The following is a 23841-nucleotide window of genomic DNA, read 5'->3' on the forward strand; positions in this document are numbered from 1 at the left end:
CTGCACCAAAATATGCTGCTTTTGTTGCACATTTGTCAGGAATGTGCACTTGTGACCCATGGGAATTCACTCTAAACTAGTGTACTCGGTGAAGATCAATATTCTCTTAAATTTGGACTTTATTTAGGAATGTTACCCTTATTAGGCTATGTGCACACGTTGCGGATTAGGCTTAGGAATTTCTGGTGCGGATTCTGCCTCTGCTGGCAGAAAACGCACCTGCGGATTTGTCACGTTTTTTGTGCAGTTCCGCAGCGTTTTTTGTGCATTTTTGCTGCGGTTTTCTTGTGGATTTGCTGCGTTTTTTTATCCCTGCGGTTTTCTATAATGGAATGGGTACAAAAACGCTGCAGATTCACAAAAAAGAAGTGACATGTTACTACTTTTAAACCGCAGCGTTTCCTCAGCGGATTTTCCGCAAAGAGTGCACAGCATTTTTTTTTTCTCATTGATTTACATTGTACTGTAAATCAATTGCTGATCTGCAGCGTTTCTGCATCTCAAAAAACGCTGCGGATCCGCAGAGAATCCGCAACGTGTGCACATACCCTTAAACTGCTATTACCACTAATAATTGTTAAATAATTGCTACATAAACCACTAAAGGTATTGCACAGATTGAAAAAGCAAGGAATAATTCATGCAATAAATTCACTTTCAAAATGTCACTTTTCAATAAACTTGGTTACATAATATTGGACAATAAATGCCTTCACATTTTAAATCCCAAAATGATATGTGAGTGAAAAGCTGGACACAATATTTGGTATTTTCAAGTCAGCATAAAGATACACATTCTACTTTCCATCTGTCTAGAAAAACTGTGTTCAATCAGAATACCTGAGGAAAGCAATCACAAGAAATAAAGGTAGCTATCAAACACACAGTGCTGTGACAAGTGCCATAAAAATTCATTCTTCCAGAGGTTTTTCAGTCTTTTAGAACACAAGCAAATATTGCAGAGATATAGATGTGATTTCATAGCATTTCCTAGTAAAAAGTTTTCACAAAAATGAAAAGTGCTAGGTAGAATAGGCAGCTACCAAGTGCAGGAGGAGCTCGAAATCTAGCTATAGCGGCTACTTTCTTAGTATGTGCCTTAGGGAGTTGGAGTGTAGTAAGATACCGAGCTCCAAGGAAACTATGAAAAGCAGAAATGGAAATAGTGGGTTAACTGCACCGCAGATGATGACAAATTGGAGAATCCAGGAGACCAAAGATGTTTCTAAGCAATTTTGCCAAAGCGTTTTAAAGTCAACCAACTTCTTAATCAGGACAGACCACATCAGGTGATATTATCCATCACCGGATAAGACCCCATTGTGCTTTTTATTCATTCAACTTCACTCATTGGAGAACCAAAGAAAGGATGGAGTAGAAAGAAAAGTAGAATGAACTGGAGAACCCTACTTAAGATACATGGGCCTTCTGATGATCTCGAAGGCGTTGTATACCATACAGGCTCCATCAGGTACAACAAGATGCTATATAGGTGGCTAATTCAGCATATTGACTAATTCCATAAACTAAACATATACAGTACAGTTTAGTAAACTTAACACAAAGCATTTTATATGTGTAAACTAGAACAGAACTTGAGATATAGTACATAGGAAGCTATCGGGATGTCCCTTTTTATACAAGAGTTTAACATATGAAGCAGTGATCAAATTAGTTGGAATTTCTCCAGTTCTTTTCAGTACGAGTTTTCATACATATACAATGGCTGTTATTGTGAATACATATCTTCTTTGGGACTACATACATATGGCAGAAATAAGATCAGACCACATAGAAGAAATTATGATTTCACCATTTCTAATTATGTAATTTTAGAGATAACCAATTAATCCTAGGGGAAGCACGGTGGCTCTGTGATCCAAATCCCACCAAGGACAGCATCTGCAAGGATTTTGTATGTTCTTCCCATGTTTGAGTGGGTTTCCTCAGAGTTCTCCGATTTCTTCCCACACTTCAAAGACATACTGATAGGGAATTTAGATTGTGAGCCCCAATGAGGATAGTGCTGATAATGTCTCTATAGCGCTGTGGAAATAATGGTGCAATACAGACCTTGGTAAAGAGCGGTCTGTAGGCCATATCCATCTCTCTGGCCGTTCCAGTCCGACTCACAGACTGAGGGGCTGAAAACAGTGACCTACGTGCTGCACTTTGTCCTCCTCAGCCTGTCCACTGTCACCGCTATGTGTTTGCATTCTCGGGATGCAGGAAGCTGTGAATGCATTCCACCAGTGTGAGACAGCTGACATGATGACGTTATTTTATCTCAATAGCTGTGCACTGTGGTGAATCAGTGCATCTGACAGAGCAGAGGAAGAGCTCCACGGGAACGGGAGCAAGGTGAGCATGTGTATAGGATGTTTGGCTGTTCATGGGGAGGCTATGGGGGTCTCATGCTGGACATGGGGAGGCTATGGGGTCTCTTGCTGGACATGGGAGGCTATGGGGGGTCTCATTCTGACATGGGGAGGTTATAGGGCTCTCATGCTGGTCATGGGGAGGCTATGGGGTTCTCATGCTGAACATTGGGAGGATATGGGGCTCTCATGCTGGACATAGGAAGGCTATAGGGCTCTCATGCTGGACATGGGGAGGCTATGTGCCTCTCATGCTGGACATAGGGTGGCTATGGGGCTCTCATGTTGGACATGGGAAGGCTATGGCGGTGTCATGCTGTACATGGGGAGGTCATGGAGCTCTCATGCTGAATATTGGGAGGCTATCGGGCTCTCATGCTGGACACGGGGAGGCTATGGGGCTCTCATGCTGGACATTGGGAGGCTACGAAACTCTCAAGCAGGAAATGGGGAAGCTATGGGACTCTCATGCTGGACATGGGGAGGCTATGGGCCTTTCATGCTGGACATGTGGAGGCAATGGGGCTCTCATGCTGGACATGCAGTGGCTATGGGGGGTCTCTTACGGTATATAAGGGCTGTAAGGAGATGTCGGCATACTTAATTCTGCTCAATATTAAGTGTTACAATTAATATAAAATAATTATAGTTAATATGTTAATATTAATAATGAGCAGAATTAATTATTGCTTATTATTTTGACCCTCCACAACAGTCACAGTCTCTCATGTAGCCCCTCAGGAAAATGAATTGCTCACCCCTGGCATAATCTAAGCATATAAAATTAATAAATAATGCCAGAGACCCCCACTTAGCTTATATATTGTTCAAACAAATGCATTGCAAATTTGGAATATATTTTGAGTTTCAATTATTTTTCGCTTTTGTGATCTCTGCATGTGGCCACTAAGAAGGAAATTTGACTTGGTCATGTAATTCTCAACTGATTACAAAAGAGCTGTGTGTCCATCACATAACCAGAACAGAGTTTTATCCATCGAAAGTAAACAATGAGAGTTCCTATTCTATAAAAGCAAGCAGAAAAATAGAAAAATTACATGGAATTGATACAAGTAGTATAATAGAAAATGCATAACATAAATAATAAGCCTTATTTATTGAAAATATTATTAGTTAATTTATATATGGCCAGCTAATACAGTTGAGCAAAAAGATTTACGTTGCTCTTGTCTGGCAATAAGTAAAGTCCTCAGGGCAGTTTTCACTATTGTGGTTATTATCATGGTTCTTGCAGGTATTTACTAGTCCTGATGTGATGTAATGTTATGATGTGTATTTTGCCTCCGCATCATGGCATTGCAAGGCCTTTTAAACCAGAGGTGCCCGGATGCTCAGGAAAAGTTTCTCACTCTAAGTGAAGACTGCCATCGTCTGGCTACATAAAAAACCAGACTGGACAGCAGGACAGGGCAATTCAAATCTTTACGCTCAACTTAGCTCAACCTGCTAGACTATACACAATTTCTGTGGATACCAAACCCCTTTATATTTGGAATTATCTATTATGCAAAGATATTTTAAAATAATAAAAAATTGTAAAAAGAGACAAAAAGATAACTGTTAGAAATAAAATGGATATTTTATTATATTTACGGCTCGCAATTAAAGATGAGCGAATCTTTTGAAATCCAAATTCGGCAACTTTGACAAGTCTCCCCAAAATTTTTTATTTGCGGTGAAAATTTTTTGCATATCTCAATACTGGTAATTGTTCAGAAAATACTTGTGGGGGGAGAGGGCAGAGAGAGTGAGAGAACGCCACTGACCATAAGAGTTTACACTCTATAGGAGAGAAAGGACTCCGCTGATACAAGGAGCTTACACTTCACAGGAAAGAGAGAGCGTCGGTGATCATAAAAAGGTACTCTCTCCGGAACAGAGAGAGGACCCTGCTGGCTATAAGAGCTTACAATCTATAGTAGAGACAGAGAGAGAAAGAGGACTCTGCTGACCATAAGAACTTACACTCCACAGTAGAACGATATAGGACTATGCTGATCATAAGAGCTTACACTCTACAGTAGAGAGAGTGAGAGAGAGGACTCCATTAACCATAAGAGCTTACTTACACTCTACAGGTGGGAGAGAGGACACCCCTGATCATAAGAGCTTATACTCTACAGAAGAGTGAACCCCACCAAGCAAAGAGCTTAAAGGGACACTGTCACCTGAATTTGGAGGGAACAATCTTCAGCCATGGAGGTGGGGTTTTTGATTCACCCTTTCCTTACCCGCTGGCTGCATGCTGGCTGCAATATTGGATTGAAGTTCATTCTCTGTCCTCCATAGTACACGCCTGCGCAAGGCAAGATTGCCTTGTGCAGGCATGTACTACGGAGGACAGAGAATGAACTTCAATCCAATATTGCAGCCAGCATGCAGCCAGCGGGTAAGGAAAGGGTGAATCAAAAACCCCAAAACCCCGCCTCCATGGCTGAAGATTGTTCCCTCCAAATTCAGGTGACAGTGTCCCTTTAATCTCTACAAAAGGGAGAGGACCCACTAACCATAAGAGCTTACACTCTACAGGAGAGAGAAATATAGAAGACCCCAATAATCATTGAAGCTTAGACTTTACAGTCAATGGATAGAGATAGAGGACCCCATTGTCCATAAGAGCTTACACTCTACAGTAGAGAGAGTGAGAGAGAGAACTCCATTAACCATAAGAACTTACTTACACTCTACAGGTGGGAGAGAGGACACCCCTGATCATAAGAGCTTATACTCTACAGAAGAGTGAACCCCACCAAGCAAAGAACTTAAACTCTACAAAAGGGAGAGGACCCCGCTAACCATAAGAGCTTACACTCTATAGGAGAGAGAAATATAGAAGACCCCAATAATCATTGAAGCTTAGACTTTACAGCCAATGGATAGAGATAGAGGACACCATTGTCCATAAGAGCTTACACACTACAGTAGAGTGTAGATGGTCCGCTCATCTCTAGTCACAATATGCATTTTCTATGAACATTGCTAAAGTGTTAGAGAGAACAAGAGAAACGGGGCTGTAGACAAAAGTTTATTTACACCATACAACATTTTAAATATTTTATACAGAGCTGCAGCAGAGAAAGCCACCATGAGCTTCCAAGATAAAACTGCAATAATAAAGATGTGAAATATATTATTCATATAAAAGTGAGATTATTACTTTATTGCATTTAAAGCAATGAAGAACGTAGCTCAACAAACATTCATTTAATGACAAAAATTTTGCTTTTTATATTATAAAGTAAAAAGTGTAGTAATGGCCAAACAGACTGTTATAAATTTTAAAAACTGCATATATACATTGTGCTTCATGGTGAAGTTTTTTGAAAACTAAACCGAATGAAGCTGTTACAACATGAATTGTTGTTTGAGGTTGATCTATAAAGATTACCTTACAAATCCATTCCACGGGTACTTACAACACATGATGGTAAGATTTGTACACCTGGTTCTGCACTAGATTTTCCAGTGAGAGCAGACAAGAAGTTGAAAAGAAAAAAAAGAAAATGAAAAGAAAAAATAAAGAACACTGACATTTGACACATGAAGTTCCTGACATGAATTTGTCACAAAAGTACAGGCGCCAGGCTTCTAAAGTTTTTTTTTTGTGTGTCAGTGCAAATGACTTGTTTTCTTCTTTCATTCTTTTTTCATAGTTATATTAAACCTCTGTTTGAAAGTCGCCTTCTTGTACATCTAAAGGCAAATTTAGACACTTTTCCCATTCCGAGGGTCTAAGTTCTAAAGAATCTTTTGCTTCTGAATCTAAAACATTTATTGTTGTATAGTGTTGATATTCACTTGGGCTTTTGAAACTGTCCCATGGATTCTTGTTTACTGCTGGGTTATCCTGTTCAGAAAATACAAGAAAAGAAAGAGTTATAAAAATGACTGTTGTACTGTAGGACTATTAAAGGGAACCTGTCACCTGAATTTGGCGGGACTGGTTTTGGGTCATATGGGCAGAGTTTTCAGGTGTTTGATTCACCCTTTCCTTACCCGCTGGCTGCATGCTGGCTGCAATATTGGATTGAAGTTCATTCTCTGTCCTCCATAGTACACGCCTGCGCAAGGCAAGATTGCTTTGCGCAGGCGTGTACTATGGAGGACCGAGAATGAACTTCAATCCAATATTGCAGCCAGCATGCAGCCAGCGGGTAAGGAAAGGGTGAATCAAACACCCAAAAACTCCGCCCATATGACCCAAAACCAGTCCCGCCAAATTCAGGTGACAGAGTCCCTTTAAGGTATGTTCACATGTTGCGCATAATAAATTCCATAATAAAATGTAAGCATGTACTGTTTTGGTTCCAAACTTATTTTTGGGCTGCAAAGACTTTCTTAGTTTTAAAATCTATACATAGTTTTATGACATTGCATAAAATGTATTCAATAGGATATATTAACTGTATGGTCACGTATTAAATCTAAGAATGCATTAAAAAATACAAATGTCAATCAACAGGTACATATGATTTTGTGGAATAGTTTGCCCTGTTGGTTTATATAAAACTTTAAAAGGGCCATCCTACAAAGTCATCCCCTATGCATAGTATTCCTTTCTCAGGATTCCTCCCTGAGCCAGAATGGAAAGCTGCCCTATTTTACATGGAAGGCTACTCATGAAAATGGTTACCACATAATATTATATTTGTCCAAAAGAAGGTCAGCATTATGGAAAATCTATCTAAATATATGTAGATATGTATGTATATATATAGTCATGGCCTTGAGTGTTGGCACCCTTGAAGTTGTTCCAGAAAATTAAGTATTTGTCCAAGAAAATTATTGCAATGTTTCATTATACATATGTTTATTTCCTTTGTGTGTATTTGAACAACACAAAAATCAGAGAGAAAAAGGCAAATTGGACAGTTTCCCACAAAACCCTAAAAATGGTCTGCGTCCAGAGAGATTAGCTAAAGTGGCATGGGTTGTAAACTTCTTGATTACGTTGCGCACTGTGCACAAAGGAACATCTAAATCTCTAGACATGGATTTGTAACCTTGATATTGTTGATATTTTTCAACCAATTTGGTTCTCAAGTCCTCAGACAGTTCTCTTCTCCTCTTTCTGTTCTCCATGCTTAGCGTGGCACTCATAGACAAACAATGCAAAGATTATATTATTATTTATTATTATAGCGCCATTTATTCCATGGCGCTTTACATGTGAGGAGCGGTATACATAAAAACAGGTACAATAATCTTGTACAATACAAGTCACAACTGGTACAGGAGGAGAGAAGACCCTGCCCGCGAGGGCTCACAATCTACAAGGGATGGGTGAGGATACAGTAGGTAAGGATTGAGTCAACTTCTCTTTTTATTTGGTTTCCGGTGTGATTTTCATATTGCCATGCCTGTTACTTGCCACAGGAGAGTTTAAATGAGCAGCACATGCTTTAAACAAAGTTGTTTACCAATTATTTCGGGAAAGTGCCAACAATTTTGTCCGGCCTATTTTTTTCTGTGTTTTTTTACATTTTTCCAATACACACAAACAAAATAGACATGCAGATAACAAAAGATGTCTAATTTTTATAATTTTCTTGGAGAAATACTTCATTTTCTGGAACAATTTCAAGGGTGCCAACCCTTTTGGCTATGACTGTATACATTTCTAGAAAGATATATGTATGTGTGTGTAAATATTTATGCAGCCGTGGTTGTGCAGTGTGAATGGTGTCCCAATCCTACATATATACGTATAGAAAGAAATCAACTATTCCAATTCACGATGATGATCACGATGTCGTTCAATAGTACAAGTGAAGATAAGAGATACTGTATTATCTTTTTTAGCAAAGAAATCTTCTTACTCCACCTGGAGTGATCATTCACTCACAATTCATGAGACTTGCTGCTTATAAAGTTCTATCGAGAGAGAGGGGTAGGAGGAGCTAGAGGAAGATACAGTCATTCTGCTGCTGCCTATTCTCTTGAAACAACAGTTTCACCTTGTCTTTTATTTATCCAGGCAATTCTAACAATAAAGCATGATGTTTATGTCCTAGAGACCTTAATAAAGCATTACTGCCGCACAGGAAACGTACTAGTACATGTAGTAGGTGATATGGTGAAAACAGTGCAACATCTACCCTACGGTGGCTGTTTGCACATAGCGTTCTTTATATTTCCTGCTAAATATTTTCCCTTCCTTAGTTCTATTGGACTGAAAAGTCATGTAAGACACTTAAGGCCACATTCACACGTTCCTTTTTATCCTGCGGGTTATTTTAATTCTTTATTTTACCCACAAATATGGTTCTCGGGGCCTGGAGGAGAGTCTCCTCTCCTCCACCCCGGGTATAACCTGCACATCATCCGCTTACTTCCCGCATGGTGTGCACAGCCCCATGCGGGAAGTAAGCAGATCAATGCATTTCTATGGGTGCAGAATCGCTGCGATTCTGCACAAAGAAGTGACATGCTGCGGGTTTTTAACCACTGCGTTTCTGCGCGGTTTTTCCCGCAGCATGTGCACAGCGGTTTGCGGTTTCCATAGGGTTTACAGGTTACTGTAAACACAATGGAAACTGCTGCGGACCCGCAGCATCAAAATCGCCGCGGTTCCGCGGTAAAAACCGCAACGTGTGCACATAGCCTAAGAGTCACTAGTTGGAAATACTGTTTTTTTTTCTACTTGCGGCACCTTTTGCGCATCACAGCCAGCAATGCATACATTGGCTTTCAGCACCAGAACTGTTAATAACCGTAGTATCAGCTGCAAGTGGATATAAATATGATGACAACCTGAAGTTGTATAACATTTGTGGACAGATTTGCTCCTTACTCAAAAGATTTATAAAAATAAAGGATAAAAAACAATCATAATGAAAACAAAATCTCTGTTATGTGAAAAAATAATGTTTCTATGATGTTAAAAAGGAACTTTACATGACAGCACTGGCAGGCATGGTTGCATAATGGCAGCAGAAGTGGAAATAGTACTGTACAAATACCCAAAACTACTGTTTTTAGTAGTGAATTGTTCAACAAGACAACTACAATGACAAACCAGCCTACTACATCTGACATGTACAGACCAGCTGCATTTGGGATGCCCAAAAAGGACACATCTGCATTATCGGTTCATACACAATACAAAGAAATGTGTACAGAGTCCGTTGCATGGCACAAGCAATGTCTCAAGGGCTATATTACAAAAGCAAAGGCTTTCCTTGTGCAGATCTATGGGACCTTTGCATGACTTCATATTACACAGGTATTCTTGATATAAAGGAACGTCCTGCCATGACAGATGTACAAAAAAGCCCCATAGACGTCTATCTGAGCCATACTATAGCTTTACACATCTTAGAACTTGCATGGAGCCAGAAAATGGCCATGTGCTCAATCTCTTACTATATTATTCCTCCATCATTTCTAAAATAATTAATGTACAATTAGGAAAAAATAATTCAAGGATGTTCCAAATTTGGCAAATCCTATTTTTGTATAATTAAAATTTTTTTCCTGTGTACTTCACATATTAATTCCCCATCATTTTTAAAATATTTGATGATAATCATTCAATAGCGATTATTGCTTACCACCAAGGCAGACACATTTTTGTGTGTTCAAGTAATGACTTTGTCCCCAATTCATCAAAGTGTTTACGTCTGGGGTGGCATAACAAACTTGGAAAAGTTGGTACATTTTTTGAGCAATGTGAAGTTGTCTAAAAATTTTGCAACTTTTGTCGTTTTTTTACTCCATATTCGGCCAAAATGAGCGGAGCTGGGGAGGAGCCAGGCTGGACCGGGGGAGGCTACAAACGCCAATAAAATTTATCAAAAGTGGCAACGTTTCTTATTTCAGAGATCGAGGCCTATGAGTTGTGCACATGTGTTTTAATCACTCCAAAAGTAAGTTCAATGAAGGCAATCAAAGACCTTGAAAACAATATACTACAAATAACACATATTTACCTAAACCAGAATACTTCTTAAAGTCTTTTTCACATCTGCTATGCGTAGAATTCTAAAAAATTTTTTTTACTTACCATACTTCCAGTATTTGGTATATCCCGAAATCTGTCCAGAGTTTGAAATTTCTGGTTTAATTCCTGAAATAGCTCCATATGCCTTTTTCTAGTATGCATGACCTTCTGTTAAGAAAAAAAATATCGTCTTTAATAATAAAGCACTCCTTTGTAAGAGTTACACATATACACATACACATTCTGTATAGTATAAAAACTATTTTGTAAAAGTGAGCATGTCTTAATTATAATGATGTCAAAAAAATCAGAAACAGTAAAAAAATAACTGCAATAAACTAATAGTAGATGAATAGTATTGAATGCTTAATATGTGATTATTATGCAAGGAACCTTATCATTTAAGTTCATATGAAATAGAGCTAGTGGGATCACATATTCCTTAATTTAGGCCAGATACATCACTTTTATATCCTGAATGAAAAGACATGTTTAAATGCATATTATTGCATTCAACATCGGAGACCAGTAGAAGCTTATAAGGTCGACCTTTTCGCAAATTCAATACATTTTTTCACTCGCTAAAGCTGAACACAAAGGGTGAATCTGACAATGTTTAAATATTTATAGCTGTAAATGCTTATAGTCGTATTGACCAAATACAGATGGATGAATAATTGGAAAGTGTACCAGACATGCTCAGTGACCTGTGCAGAGGTCCCCAATCAGGGGGTGAAGCATGAGATATTGTTTTCACCTATTGTCAATGGAGTGATGCTTTAATAGAGGAATTAACTATTAATTGCAATCTTGTCTCTTATCACACTGAGAAGAGTGAAGTGTCAGTCTATTGTGAGATAAACAGGTCAGTATAAACTAGATATAATTATAAGGAAAATGAGAAAAAAGCAACTTACTTTATAAAAAATATGTTATTAATTATTTGCAGACATAGTGAAGTAATATTGAATGACTAGAGGAATAATACACACCTTAACAATCCTCTGTTTTTCCCATGCTGTCATTTGCCTTGTACCCACCAAAATCTGTTTTACCAGGCACCATTAATAACCAAGCACGTTGAAACATGAACTCAGCAGCCAATCCCTAATTGTAGTGATCACATATTGACACCGTTGAGGGCACCTCTACAATCAGTGATTGTCTGCAGCACTCACTTACCTTTTGATGTGTCATTGCAGGAGTCTAGTAAACAGAGATGGCAGGGAACTAGGGAAGCCATGCACAAGCAGAGGATTGGTAAGGTGAATTATCAACCTCTTGGTATATTATACAGTTGTAAGATGCTTGTAAAAAAAAAGTTATGGAATAAGAAAACCCTAAAATGTACACCTTCTAGTTTTACCAAAACATACCATGGCACTCAAAGCAGTCTACAGAAATTATCTCAGTAATTAAAGATTTTAAACACTGTATGATCACAACGTGGCAATAAAAGACAAAATCTTATGTAGGCACATTGCGTTCTATTTCTAATATACAGTACAGACCAAAAGTTTGGACACATCTTCTCATTTAAAGATTTTTCTGTATTTTCATAACTATGAAAATTGTACATTCACACTGAAGGCGTCAAAACTATGAATTAAAACATGTGGAATTATACACTTAACAAAAAAGTGTGAAACAACTGAAATTATGTCTTATATTCTAGGTTCTTTAAAGTAGCCACCTTTTGATTTGATGACTGCTTTACACACTCTTGGCATTCTCTTGATGAGCTTCAAGAGGTAGTCACCGGGAATGGTCTTCCAACAATCTTGAAGGCGTTCCCAGAGATGCTTAGCACTTGTTGGCCCTTTTGCCTTCACTCTGCGGTCCAGCTCACCCCAAACGATCTCGATTGGGTTCAGTTCTGGTGACTGTGGAGGCCAGGTCATCTGGCGTAGCACCCCATCACTCTCCTTCTTGGTCAAATAGCCCTTACACAGCCTGGAGGTGTGCTTGGGGTCATTGTCCTATTGGAAAATGAATGATGGTCCAAATAAACGCAAACCGAATGGAATAGCATTCCGCTGCAAGATGCTGTGGTAGCCATGCTGGTTCAGTATGTCTTCAATTTTGAATAAATCCCCAACAGTGTCACCAACAAACCACCCCTACACCATCACACCTCCTCCTCCATGCTTCACGGTGGGAACCAGGCATATAGAGTCCATCCGTTCACCTTTTCTGCGTCCCACAAAGACACGGTGGTTGGAACCAAAGATCTCAAATTTGGACTTATCAGACCAAAGCACTGGTCCAATGGCCATTCCTTGTGTTCTTTAGCCCAAACAAGTCTCTTCTGCTTGTTGGCTGTCCTTAGCAGTGGTTTCCTAGCAGCTATTTTACCATAAAGGCCTGCTGCACAAAGTCTCCTCTTAACAGTTGTTGAAGAGATGTGTCTGCTGCTAGAAGCAGAGGTGACTCTTGGTCTTCCTTTCCTGTGGCGGTCCTCATGTGAGCCAGTTTCTTTGTAGCGCTTGATGGTTTTTGCAGCTGCACTTAGGGACACCTTTAAAGTTTTCCCAATTTTTCGGACTGACTGACCTTTATTTCTTAAAGTAATGATGGCCACTTGTTTTTCTTTACTTAGCTGACTACCTCTTGAAGCTCATCAAGAGAATGCCAAGAGTGTGCAAAGCAGTCATCAAAGCAAAAGGTGGCTACTTTGAAGAAGCTAGAATATAAGACATAATTTCAGTTTTTTCACACTTTTTTGTTAAGTATATAATTCCACATGTGTTAGTTCATAGTTTTGATGCCTTCAGTGAGAATGTCCAATTTTCATAGTCATGAAAATACAGAAAAATCTTTAAATGAGAAGGTGTGTCCAAACTTTTGGTCTGTACTGTAGATGAGAATATGAATAGCTAGACGAATTTGTGTCCTTAACTGTAAAAATAGTAGTTCATAATGAAGACCTAGTTCTTAGACATATTTATTGACTTTGACACGTTGCACCCCAAAAACCAGCTGTTCAGGGACTTAAGCTTAGTTCCACTAGAATTAAATGAACACATTTTGACTCTGTCATTTCCTGATTACCCGTATACTGATTTCTCCCAACAGTATAAGTACAGGGAACTGTTAACTTTCAAATAACAAAGATTTCTTTCCTTAATCACGCTCATTTTGTAGCTGTAAGTTTGGATTTTAGGAAAATTAGAACACAGAGAAAAAATAAGGAGAGTGCTTCATAGGGCACAAAATAGAACATCTGGGGGTAAAAATATATATTCTGATGTATTAAGCACCCCCCATGTGTCAGCTGCTTGTGTTGTGTGCAAGATACAACACCTAGATATAGAACTGCTTTTGGCTACCTTCAGTCAGGATCTAGATGGTGTGCAAATGTGGAGCAGCTTGGTGATAAATGAGAAGGTCCTATACTGATGCAAAACCCACAACTTTTGAAAGCAGCAATGATGAAGGAAGCTTTAGTGGCAGCCTTGCAGCTGTTAATAGGACTTTCATGGAGAAGCTTAGCGCAAGCCACTCCGTCTACTAGATTTCAGCAGTTGCCTTGGCCTTTACCCTGTAACTCCTGTATAGAGATCTCGACTTAAGGCCCCTTCACATTAAGCGACGCTGCAGCGATACCGACAACGATCCGGATCGCTGCAGCGTCGCTGTTTGGTCGCTGGAGAGCTGTCACACAGACCGCTTTCCAGCGACCAACGATGCCGGTAACCAGGGTAAACATCGGGTAACTAAGCGCAGGGCCGCGCTTAGTAACCCGATGTTTACCCTGGTTACCATGCTAAAAGTAAAAAAAAACAAACACTACATACTTACCTACCGCTGTCTGTCCTCCAGCGCTGCGCTCTGCTTCTCTGCTCTCCTCCTGTACTGGCTGTGAGCCGGAAAGCAGAGCGGTGACGTCACTGCTCTGCTTTCCGGCTCACAGCCAGTACAGGAGGAGTGCAGAGCACAGCGCTGGAGGACAGACAGCGTTAGGTAAGTATGTAGTGTTTGTTTTTTTTTTACTTTTAGCATGGTAACCAGGGTAAACATCGGGTTACTAAGCGCGGCCCTGCGCTTAGTTACCCGATGTTTACCCTGGTTACCAGTGAAGACATCGCTGGATCGGTGTCACACACGCCGATCCAGCGATGTCTCCAGGGAGTCCAGCGACGAAATAAAGTTCTGGACTTTATTCAGCGACCAACGATCTCCCAGCAGGGGCCTGATCGTTGGTCGCTGTCACACATAACGATTTCATTAACGATATCGTTGCTACGTCACAAATAGCAACGATATCGTTAACAATATCGTTATGTGTGAAGGTACCTTTACATAGAGGCCCTTGTGGCCGACCAGCTGTGTCAGCTACAAACTGGTAGAGCAAGTGGAAACAAGAAGTGTTGTCAAGCTGGATTGGTACCAAGGTGTCTAGTTGGGGACAAAACTTGGAAAACAAGTGGATGGTCAAAAATCAAGCAGAGGTCAGAAAATGATATGATCAATATAACATAACGGGTGCAAAAGCACTGAGGTGTGGACCAAAGAAAAAGCACTTTTAAGACAGCCTCACCCAGGGCTCACAGAAAGAAGTAATCTCAACTGCCTGGGATTAGCCCTATAACTACCTGATTGTGCGGCACCTAATGTCTCAGGAATTAAACAAAACTATTACATCACCCGCAGCTAAGATGCAGCACCGCCAGTGACCGAAGCATAAAAGAGGGGATAGGTATTGGGCTGGATGTTACCGTAGCATGAGAAAATCTAAACCTTCACATTTATCTCCCAGCTGCTCCATTCAATGAGCAGCTCCATTCAATGTTTGCATCTAGGCCAATGATGAAGCTAATAATAGTCGGAGTCCTACCTCAGGTAATTATCTCGCGAAACAGGAGGAGCAGAATCCCTTAATCTAAAACCCACATAACACATCATGACTTACTACAAAATAACCAATCTGCCCACTGTGGTAAACATGTTTTAGGGGTAACATATACTGCCCTTTATCGAAAGAATGACAAACTATCCAACCATCTCGTTATACACCATCATAGGACTTTGCAATAGAAAGATTGTGTGGACTTGTGACAGATATGTTGTAGACTGCACCATTCATATAAATGGGATTTGCAGAAATCCATCCATACACTGCAGAATATAAGTAATTCAAATAAATAATGGTATATATTGGGTTCCTTTGAAGTGTTGGAGGTTTTGATCTGGGAAATTCTGCTACATACAGAACTATTTGACCTAATATAAATTACTGAAACAAGAATTGTTCCAAAACCCCACTTCAGAGTTTTTTTTTTATTTTACCAGCCACCATCTTCATCTTTTATTGGCACCACTCCAGTCAATCTTCTGCAGATTGAGACCTGCTGGATAACTCCAGTGTTTGCTGTGTGATCCGGAAGTCACAACAGTCTATGAGAGCCAGAACAAGGACAGACCAAGACTCTCAGACTTACATTAAGAGCCTGTGACTGTTACCTCTGATTTCTGATCAGTCAAAATTTGAGGCCTGAAGAAGATGAAGTGGGAATGGAGCGGCTCTGGTACAAGCTGAAGATAGCGGTTGGTAAGCATAATACTCTGCAGTGGTGCTTTCAGTTACTAAAAAAAGAATTAATTTACTTGTTTTATATTTGCCATTTTATTTTTAATTTCAACTTATAATGCAAGGGATAGTCTTAAGAAAATTACAAGCCCTAAGTAAAGTGATAGGACATTGAACAAAATGTAAGAAAAGCATTCTGCATACACGACTTAATTATAGAATTATACTACATTGGCCCTGAACAAACATAGCCAAAAGTAACTAGGTCCCTTTATTTCTTTTTTTTTTATAGGACTGTGGAACAAAAAGCCCAATAAGTATTTAATTGATCCAATTAAGTAATCAGAGGTGTTTGCATTTACCATTCACAGCTGAGTGAAAGTGTTACTCCAACTGAGAGGTGATTGTGAATAGCTTAATTATTTTAAATGAATGCTTTGTTCATGGAAACTCAAAAATAGCCTAAAGGTACCGTCACACTTAGCGACGCTGCAGCGATACCGACAACGATCCGGATCGCTGCAGCGTCGCTGTTTGGTCGCTGGAGAGCTGTCACACAGACAGCTCTCCAGCGACCAACGATCCGAGGTCCCCGGTAACCAGGGTAAACATCGGGTAACTAAGCGCAGGGCCGCGCTTAGTAACCCGATGTTTACCCTGGTTACCAGCGTAAAAAAACAAACAGTACATACTTACATTCAGCTGTCTGTCCCTTGCCGTCTGGTTCCTGCACTGACTGCTGGCCGTAAAGTGAAAGTGAAAGCACAGCACAGCGGTGAGTCACACAGCGGTGACTCACCGCTGTGGCTGTGCTCTGCTTTCACTTTACGGCCAGCAGTCAGTGCAGGAACCAGACGGCAAGGGACAGACAGCTGAATGTAAGTATGTACTGTTTGTTTTTTACGCTGGTAACCAGGGTAAACATCGGGTTACTAAGCGCGGCCCTGCGCTTAGTTACCCGATGTTTACCCTGGTTACCAGTGAAGACATCGCTGAATCGGTGTCACACACGCCGATTCAGCGATGTCTACGGGGAGTCCAGCGACGAAATAAAGTTCTGGACTTTCTTCCCCGACCAGCGATCTCCCAGCAGGGGCCTGATCGCTGCTGCCTGTCACACTGGACGATATCGCTAGCGAGGACGCTGCAACGTCACGGATCGCTAGCGATATCGTCTAGTGTGACAGTACCTTTAGTGTGTGTTTCCTTTACTTAGGTACCGTCACATTTAGCGACGCTGCAGCGATCTAGACAACGATGCCGATCGCAGGGCCGCGCTTAGTAACCCAGTGTTTACCCTGGTTACCAGTGTAAATGTAAAAAAAACCAAACACTACATACTTACATTCCGGTGTCTGTCCACCGGCGTTCTGCTTCCCTGCACTGACTGAGCGCCGGTTGGCCGTAAAGCACAGCGGTGATGTCACCACTCTGCTTTACGGTTGGCGCTTACACAGTGCAGGGAAGCAGAACGCTGGGGGACAGAAGGTTAATTAATTTGACATCATTAATTCATATCCATACTTGATTTTCACTTTGGATCTACTCTAGATTTATTTTATAGGATGTACTGGTCTGTTCTTTCGTTTCTGATATCATGTTCTATGTTGACAGTGAGTCTATTACTCCTGTAATCATTGCATTTTGTACTATATATTTTTTTGAATACTTTAATAAAAATTGGAATTTTATATTAAACTGGATCATGTTACTCTTTCAATGACACTGCAGGTTTATGATATCTTGGAAGGGGTCTTCTTTATTATTGTGAGGAATATTATTGGTTACAAATACAAAAAAAAACTATATTACACACCCTGTACTGCCCTATCTTTAACAAGAGATTGTGTTTTATGCTGATAAGTTCATTTCAAGGAAAAATAAAGAAAAAAGGTACCTAAATACACTGCATTCCCTATTGACCTTGTTGGCAACATTGCTAAGATTTAATCTGTTGGCAAATTGTTCTTGAGCATATTGGTAGTACCATTCCAGACTTAGTATCATGTTAAGCAGCATTTCTTGGCTTCCCTTGTTGAAAGAATGACTCTATTGGGAGTGTCTGAAGTGTGAGGCAAGGTGTAGAGAAGCTTAGCTGCCATATGCTTAGGGGACCATTCTTTCGCTAGAACAATTGTTTTATACAGATTACCTAAGAGTTTAACCACAGTAGCAAGACAGGCTTTCGGGATAGTACTTAAATTATAATTTGAATTGAAAAAGTAAGACAAAAAAGCTAAAAGTCAATCCAAACACAATAAGTAAATTTAGCTGAACAAGCCTGGAGTACAACAACCAAAAACTCTAATTCACAGAACCAGCCAGAAACACGACACAGAAGTCAAGAATTTGGAAATATGGGTACAGGAACAACCAAACACACAGGAGCAGTTAAGAAGTTGGGAAAAAGAGCAGAGGAACCTCCAAGAACACAAAAACAATTGCAGTGACATGTAAAAGTCTGGACACTACTGGTCAAAATGACTGTTATTGTGAACAGTTAAGCATGCTGAAGATGAAATAATATCTAAAAGGCCTAAAGATAAAGATGACATATTTCCTTGGTTAGTACCTAGTAGCACCCCCATTGAAAGAATCACAGCTTGAAAATGCTATTTGTAGCCAGCCAAGAGTTTTTCAGTTCATGTTTGAGGGATTTTGATCCATTCTTCCTTGGAAAATTCTTCCAGTTCTATAAGATTCCTGGATCGGCTTGCATGCATTGTTATTTTGATGTCTAACCACAGATCAGATTTTCAATGATGTTTAGATCAGGGGACTGTGATGGCCATTATAAAACCTTCAGCTTATGCCTTTTGAGGCAGTCTATTGTGGATTTTGACATGTGCTTAGGATAATTATCCATTTATAGAAGCCATCCTCTTTTCAACACCAGCTTTTTTACAGATGGTTTTATGTTTGCGTCAAGAATTTGTTGAAATTTAATTGAATCCATTCTTCCCTCCACCTGTGAAATGTTCCCCGTGCCATCGGTTGCAACTCCACTCCAAAGCATGATTGATCCACCCCATGTATAATGGTTGATGAGATGTTCTTTTCCTGAAATTCTGTGTCCTTTTTTCTCCACACACACTTTGATCATTGTGGACAAACAGTCTATTTTAAACTTATTGATCCACAGGACTTGCATTAGGCTTGTTTAGATGTTCTTTTGCATACTTCTGATGCTGAGTTTTATGGGGAGGATGCAGGAGAGGTTTTCTTCTGATGACTCTTCCTTGAAGACCATATTTGTGCAAGTGTCTCTGAACAGCAGAACAATGTACCACAACTTCAGAGTCTGCTAAATCTTTCTGAAGGTCTATTGCAGCCATTGCCTTTAAAGCAATCCTACAAGCAGCTCTCACTGAAATGGTGCTTGGTTTTCCAGACCTTATCCTGACCTCCACTGTTCCTTCCTGTTAACTACCATTTCTTATTTACATTTCAAACTGAGAAAAAGGGCAATTTGAAATCGCTTTGCTATATTCTTATAGCCTTCTCCTGCTTTGAGGGCCTCCACTATTTTTATTTTCAGAGTGCTAGGCAGCTGCTTTGAATAATCTGTGGCTGCTATTTTTTTGGCAAAATGTTAGGGGAGGCTTGGTCTTTATAAAGCTGGGAAATTTACATCACATGCCCTTTCCTAATGATGATATTGAACAAGCCATAACCCTAAAATGTTAATTAAGTTCTCAAACCTTTTTTAATTTCTCATTGTATTACTTTATAACTAAAATTACATATGTGTTATGTTTTGTTATTAACATGTTTCAATTAATACACAGGCAACTCCTATAGTTTTTATGAACATTAAATGGATATTACTATACATTTACATATAATGTTAGCTAAATAATGGAGTACAGAAGAGTACAAATCATTTTTCATCATAGATCTTAGTGATATTTACAGTATAAACTGTTTTCAAAATTATATTATTTGTACATTTAGGGCTCATGAACACCACAAAGTCAGGTCTACAAAACCTGCATGATATTGTGCCGAGAATATTGTTTTTTAAATTGTAGCATGGTGCCACATAGTGTGACCTTTGTATACTGCTATACAAGCTCTGTTGGTATGTATACAGGCAGTGTTTCTGGGCAAGAATAGCTCACAATGTATGGCCTCCGATGGAGAATGACACTTTTTCTTCAGCTGAATTCGATACAAATTTAACAGAAAAACTCTCTACGCCTCCTTACAAAATCAGAGGCTAAAGGAGGTGCAGCAAAAGGCCTTCTGCATGACTAGGCAAGCCAAATTATGACTCGATACAAAGTTGAGTAATAAGACAATTAGCAATATGAGGCTTGCAGCAGCTCAGATCTATGTGATGACAGCGCCTACATGAGCCATATTTGTACAAGCTGTTGTTGAAAGTTTCAACTTCGTTAGACTCTGATTTCATATGAAGACATGCAAAACCGTACCAATTGATGCTGAGTCCAATAGAAGAAAAATTGAGTCAAGTCCAGCATATGTTACCTTATGGAGATATTTCAACTGTAAAGTTCGGGGTTCGTACCGATGCTGAACTCCGGAAGTCTGCTCTAGTCTTTGAAGTTCCAGACGTACAGAGAGAAATAGAGTGGGGGTACTCTGCTTCCTTTGGTAGCCCCCTATACCTTAATATGACCATTTTACAGAACCAAAGATCCCCATTGACTCCTATGAGGTCCTAGTTCAGGTTGACGTTTGGGTAGAGTTCTGATACGTGAACTGAACTTTGGGCAAAATTTTCTTGGAACCCGAACATCCACGAGTGCGCTAGTCTATAGCTATGCAACATGGAACACCGGGGTCTCTATCTGCTGCGATACAGCCTCTGTGCACTATAAGCCCTTGCTTATCTTTTATTTTTGCTGCAAACAACTGCATTACATCATCGCCATGATTCTCATGAATTGGTGCATTTCTAAAAATCTATAGTAATGATTTTCTGAAGGACTGTATGTCTTTTGATTACTGCAAACTGATGCACTTTGGCTGCAGCTTGTCTCAGAATGAATAGGATCAATTTGTTTCCTAAAAACGTACTGCAGCACACAAGCGTTCTTTCATTCTCACCGTACAGTACAAATGACAAATAAGAAAAATATGTGTAATAATAAAAATGTGCCTAATAGGAAGTCTCAGCTAATTAAGTCAGAATTTAGGCTCATGAATCTCCTAATAATAAGGTATCGCCTATGTCCTAGTGAATGAATGCTGATGAGATTCTTCACATATCCCCTAATTTTGTGTTCTACATCTACTTTAAGCCAGATGAAGCTGTACGGTATTATTTGTTCAAATATCCGCAGTGCATTCTGCAATCACCACCTTCCACCCGCAGCACTGAAGCAAGAACGTCAGACTCAGGAACCTTAGCAACAGTTGCCATAGCGAACATTCTCTTATAGTGTGTACTGCGGCTCTATAAAATGATCAGTGATTATTCATTGTTCATTCTTGGCATTTGTAATGTTTTTTTTTTTCCTCAGATGTTACATGTGTTGTTTTGTATCTCCGTCGATGTACACCACTTATTTAATCCCAATCAAAATGAAATGTCAGAGAAAAAGACAATGTCATGTGAGATTTCTGCTATGGACATGATGACCGTGTAAGGTTAGGTGTGGCGGGCAGGCTTTACATATATCGTATTCTGTCCTCCAGCTCTAACGACAATATTTCTCACGCTTTTCACAATAGATTTGTTTTTATGAAGAATCTTTGTGGAGTTTTGTCTGCTGTAAATAAACTGATTTATACTTTTTTTGAGATTGATATAATATTACTATAAAGCTATTAAAAAAGACAAACATGGAATAAACCATACATTAAATTCTTGCAAACACACTTTGCATCCTCTTAGGCAATATTCGCATGAGCACACAAAAAAATCATCCACCTTTTCATCCAGAAACAATAGATGATTATTTTAACTACACTTATGCATTTGTTTTTATACATTAGCAGGGAATAAACCAGTCAAAAACACTTTCCTATGTTAATAATGGAAATGTTTTCAGAGAAATCAGATGCCATATGGTAGATCAGTATTGCATCCGATCTTTTTGGGCACCCATACAATCCATGTAAAAAAATGGTCATCTGAACATCCATGTGGAATGACATTGGTCTGAGTACTAGTAGAAGAAAAAATACCGCACACTCGAAACTGGTATGATGCAAAAAGGTATATGCCAGATTTATCCCGCGCATCCCGCGCCCAGCTGTGCTGTCCTGTGCTGTACTGGACCTCCAATCCAGGACAGCTGGGCGCGGGATGCGCCGCTGACCCCCGGACACAGGACAGAGCAGGGCAGCTCCACATGCTGCGGCCCACCCTAAGCAGGATCCCTCTATTTATGCCACAGGAGCATTCACTGGACCCATTATAAGGACTTCTTTATATGCTGCGGCTCACCCTAAACAGAACCCCTCTACCTACACCACAGGAGCAATTATTGGACCCACTATAAGGTTATGCCTTAAAAGGACCATTGTCTTGCCTTCTATCACTGCCATTCCTATGTCTGTGTATCAAAAGAGTTAAGTAACCCCATGAATAAGATCCGGGAGGGTCGAAACATCGGGTTTCTATCTACAAATTATCACAGTGGCAATTGTTGACTTGTTTTCTTGAATAAATCTGGCATATACCTTTTTGCATCATACCCGTTTCGAGTGTGCGGTATTTTTTCTTCTACTATTGACTTAACCACACGGTCTGTTTTACCAGCACCTCCGTGTCCTTGACCAGAGTGCACACCATTATCCTTGTTCAATTGGTCTGAGTACTGTTAGTTTTTGCCACAGACAGCAGTCGAGGCAAAAATATGGGTATGTGAACATACAGCCAACTATATTTCCCTATATGCATATATTTGCCATTCACTGTCTATATTATGACTATAGAATAGAGCAAACACAGTTATATGAAAAAGTTTGGGCACCCTAATTAATCTTAAGCTTAATCTAATATATAAAGCTGAATGTGTGTGTGTGTGTGTGTGTGTATGTATGTATGTATGTCCGGGATTGGCATCTGCACCGTCGCAGCTACAGCCACAAAATTTTGCACAGTCACACGTCTGGACCCAGAGAGCGTCATAGGCTATGTTGTGAGGCGAAATTTTAACCCCGCGCGTTCCAATTCACCAAACAATTTTGCCCCTATCTAGATAATGGGGAAAAAGTGAATGGAAAAGTGTGGGAGGCGTCGCAGCTACAGCCACAAAATTTTGCATAGTCACAGGTCTGTACCACGAGAGCGTCATATGCTATATTGTGATGTGAGATTTTAACCCCGCGCTTTCCAATTCACCAAACAATTTTGCCCCTATCTACATAATGGGTAAAAGTTAAAGTGTTGGAGGCAAATTGACAGCTGCCAGATGTGAACAAGGGGGACTTAAAGAGTGAGAGCGAGGTGGGGCCCCGACATGGGATACTCTCCACACACTGGGATATGAACACACACACAAAATGCACCACAAACTACCACGTGCTTGAACACATATACCACCCTCAGGACACATTTCACCACACATACACCAGCCTCGCCACATAAAAGTCGAAACACAAAAGTCGCCGCTCAAAACTCGCCACGCGCAAAACTCGCCACGTGCAAAAACTAGGCTCACGCGAAACTCGCCACAAGTGCAAAACTCACCTCATGGAAAACTCGCCACACGCAAAACTTGCACACGCGGAAAAATTCGCACATGCACAAAAGTTGCAACACATGCAAAAGTTGCCTCACACAAAACTTGCATACTCAAAAGGCACCACACATAAAACTCGCCACGCGCAAAACTCGCCATGCGCAAAACTTGCTGCACACAACTTGCTACACTAACCTGTCACATGCAACTCGACACACAAAAAGTTGCTACACGCACGTTGCCACACAAAACTCATCTCACAAAAGTCGCTACATGCATGTCGCCACACGCAACTCAACACACACAACTTGA

At 40.0% G+C, this 23841-nt stretch overlaps 1 protein-coding gene across 5 annotated transcripts in view; it reads right to left on the reverse strand.

Annotated features, from left to right (window-relative positions):
- Positions 1-5411: 5411 nt before the first annotated feature.
- The window catches only part of ADGRB3 (adhesion G protein-coupled receptor B3), a 1579303-nt gene continuing 1560873 nt past the window's right edge, over positions 5412-23841 (reverse strand). For all 5 annotated transcript variants that reach the window (XM_069726666.1, XM_069726664.1, XM_069726665.1 and 2 more), the window contains 2 exons: positions 10405-10509; positions 5412-6246 (listed from right to left, as the gene is read on the reverse strand). In XM_069726666.1, the coding sequence (XP_069582767.1) occupies positions 6058-6246; positions 10405-10509 (294 nt within the window). In that variant the 3' untranslated portion in view covers positions 5412-6057. The remainder of the gene's footprint in view (positions 6247-10404; positions 10510-23841) is intronic.

The sequence above is a fragment of the Ranitomeya imitator genome, chromosome 5 (genome assembly GCF_032444005.1).
Source record: "Ranitomeya imitator isolate aRanImi1 chromosome 5, aRanImi1.pri, whole genome shotgun sequence".
Classification (NCBI taxonomy): domain Eukaryota; kingdom Metazoa; phylum Chordata; class Amphibia; order Anura; family Dendrobatidae; genus Ranitomeya; species Ranitomeya imitator.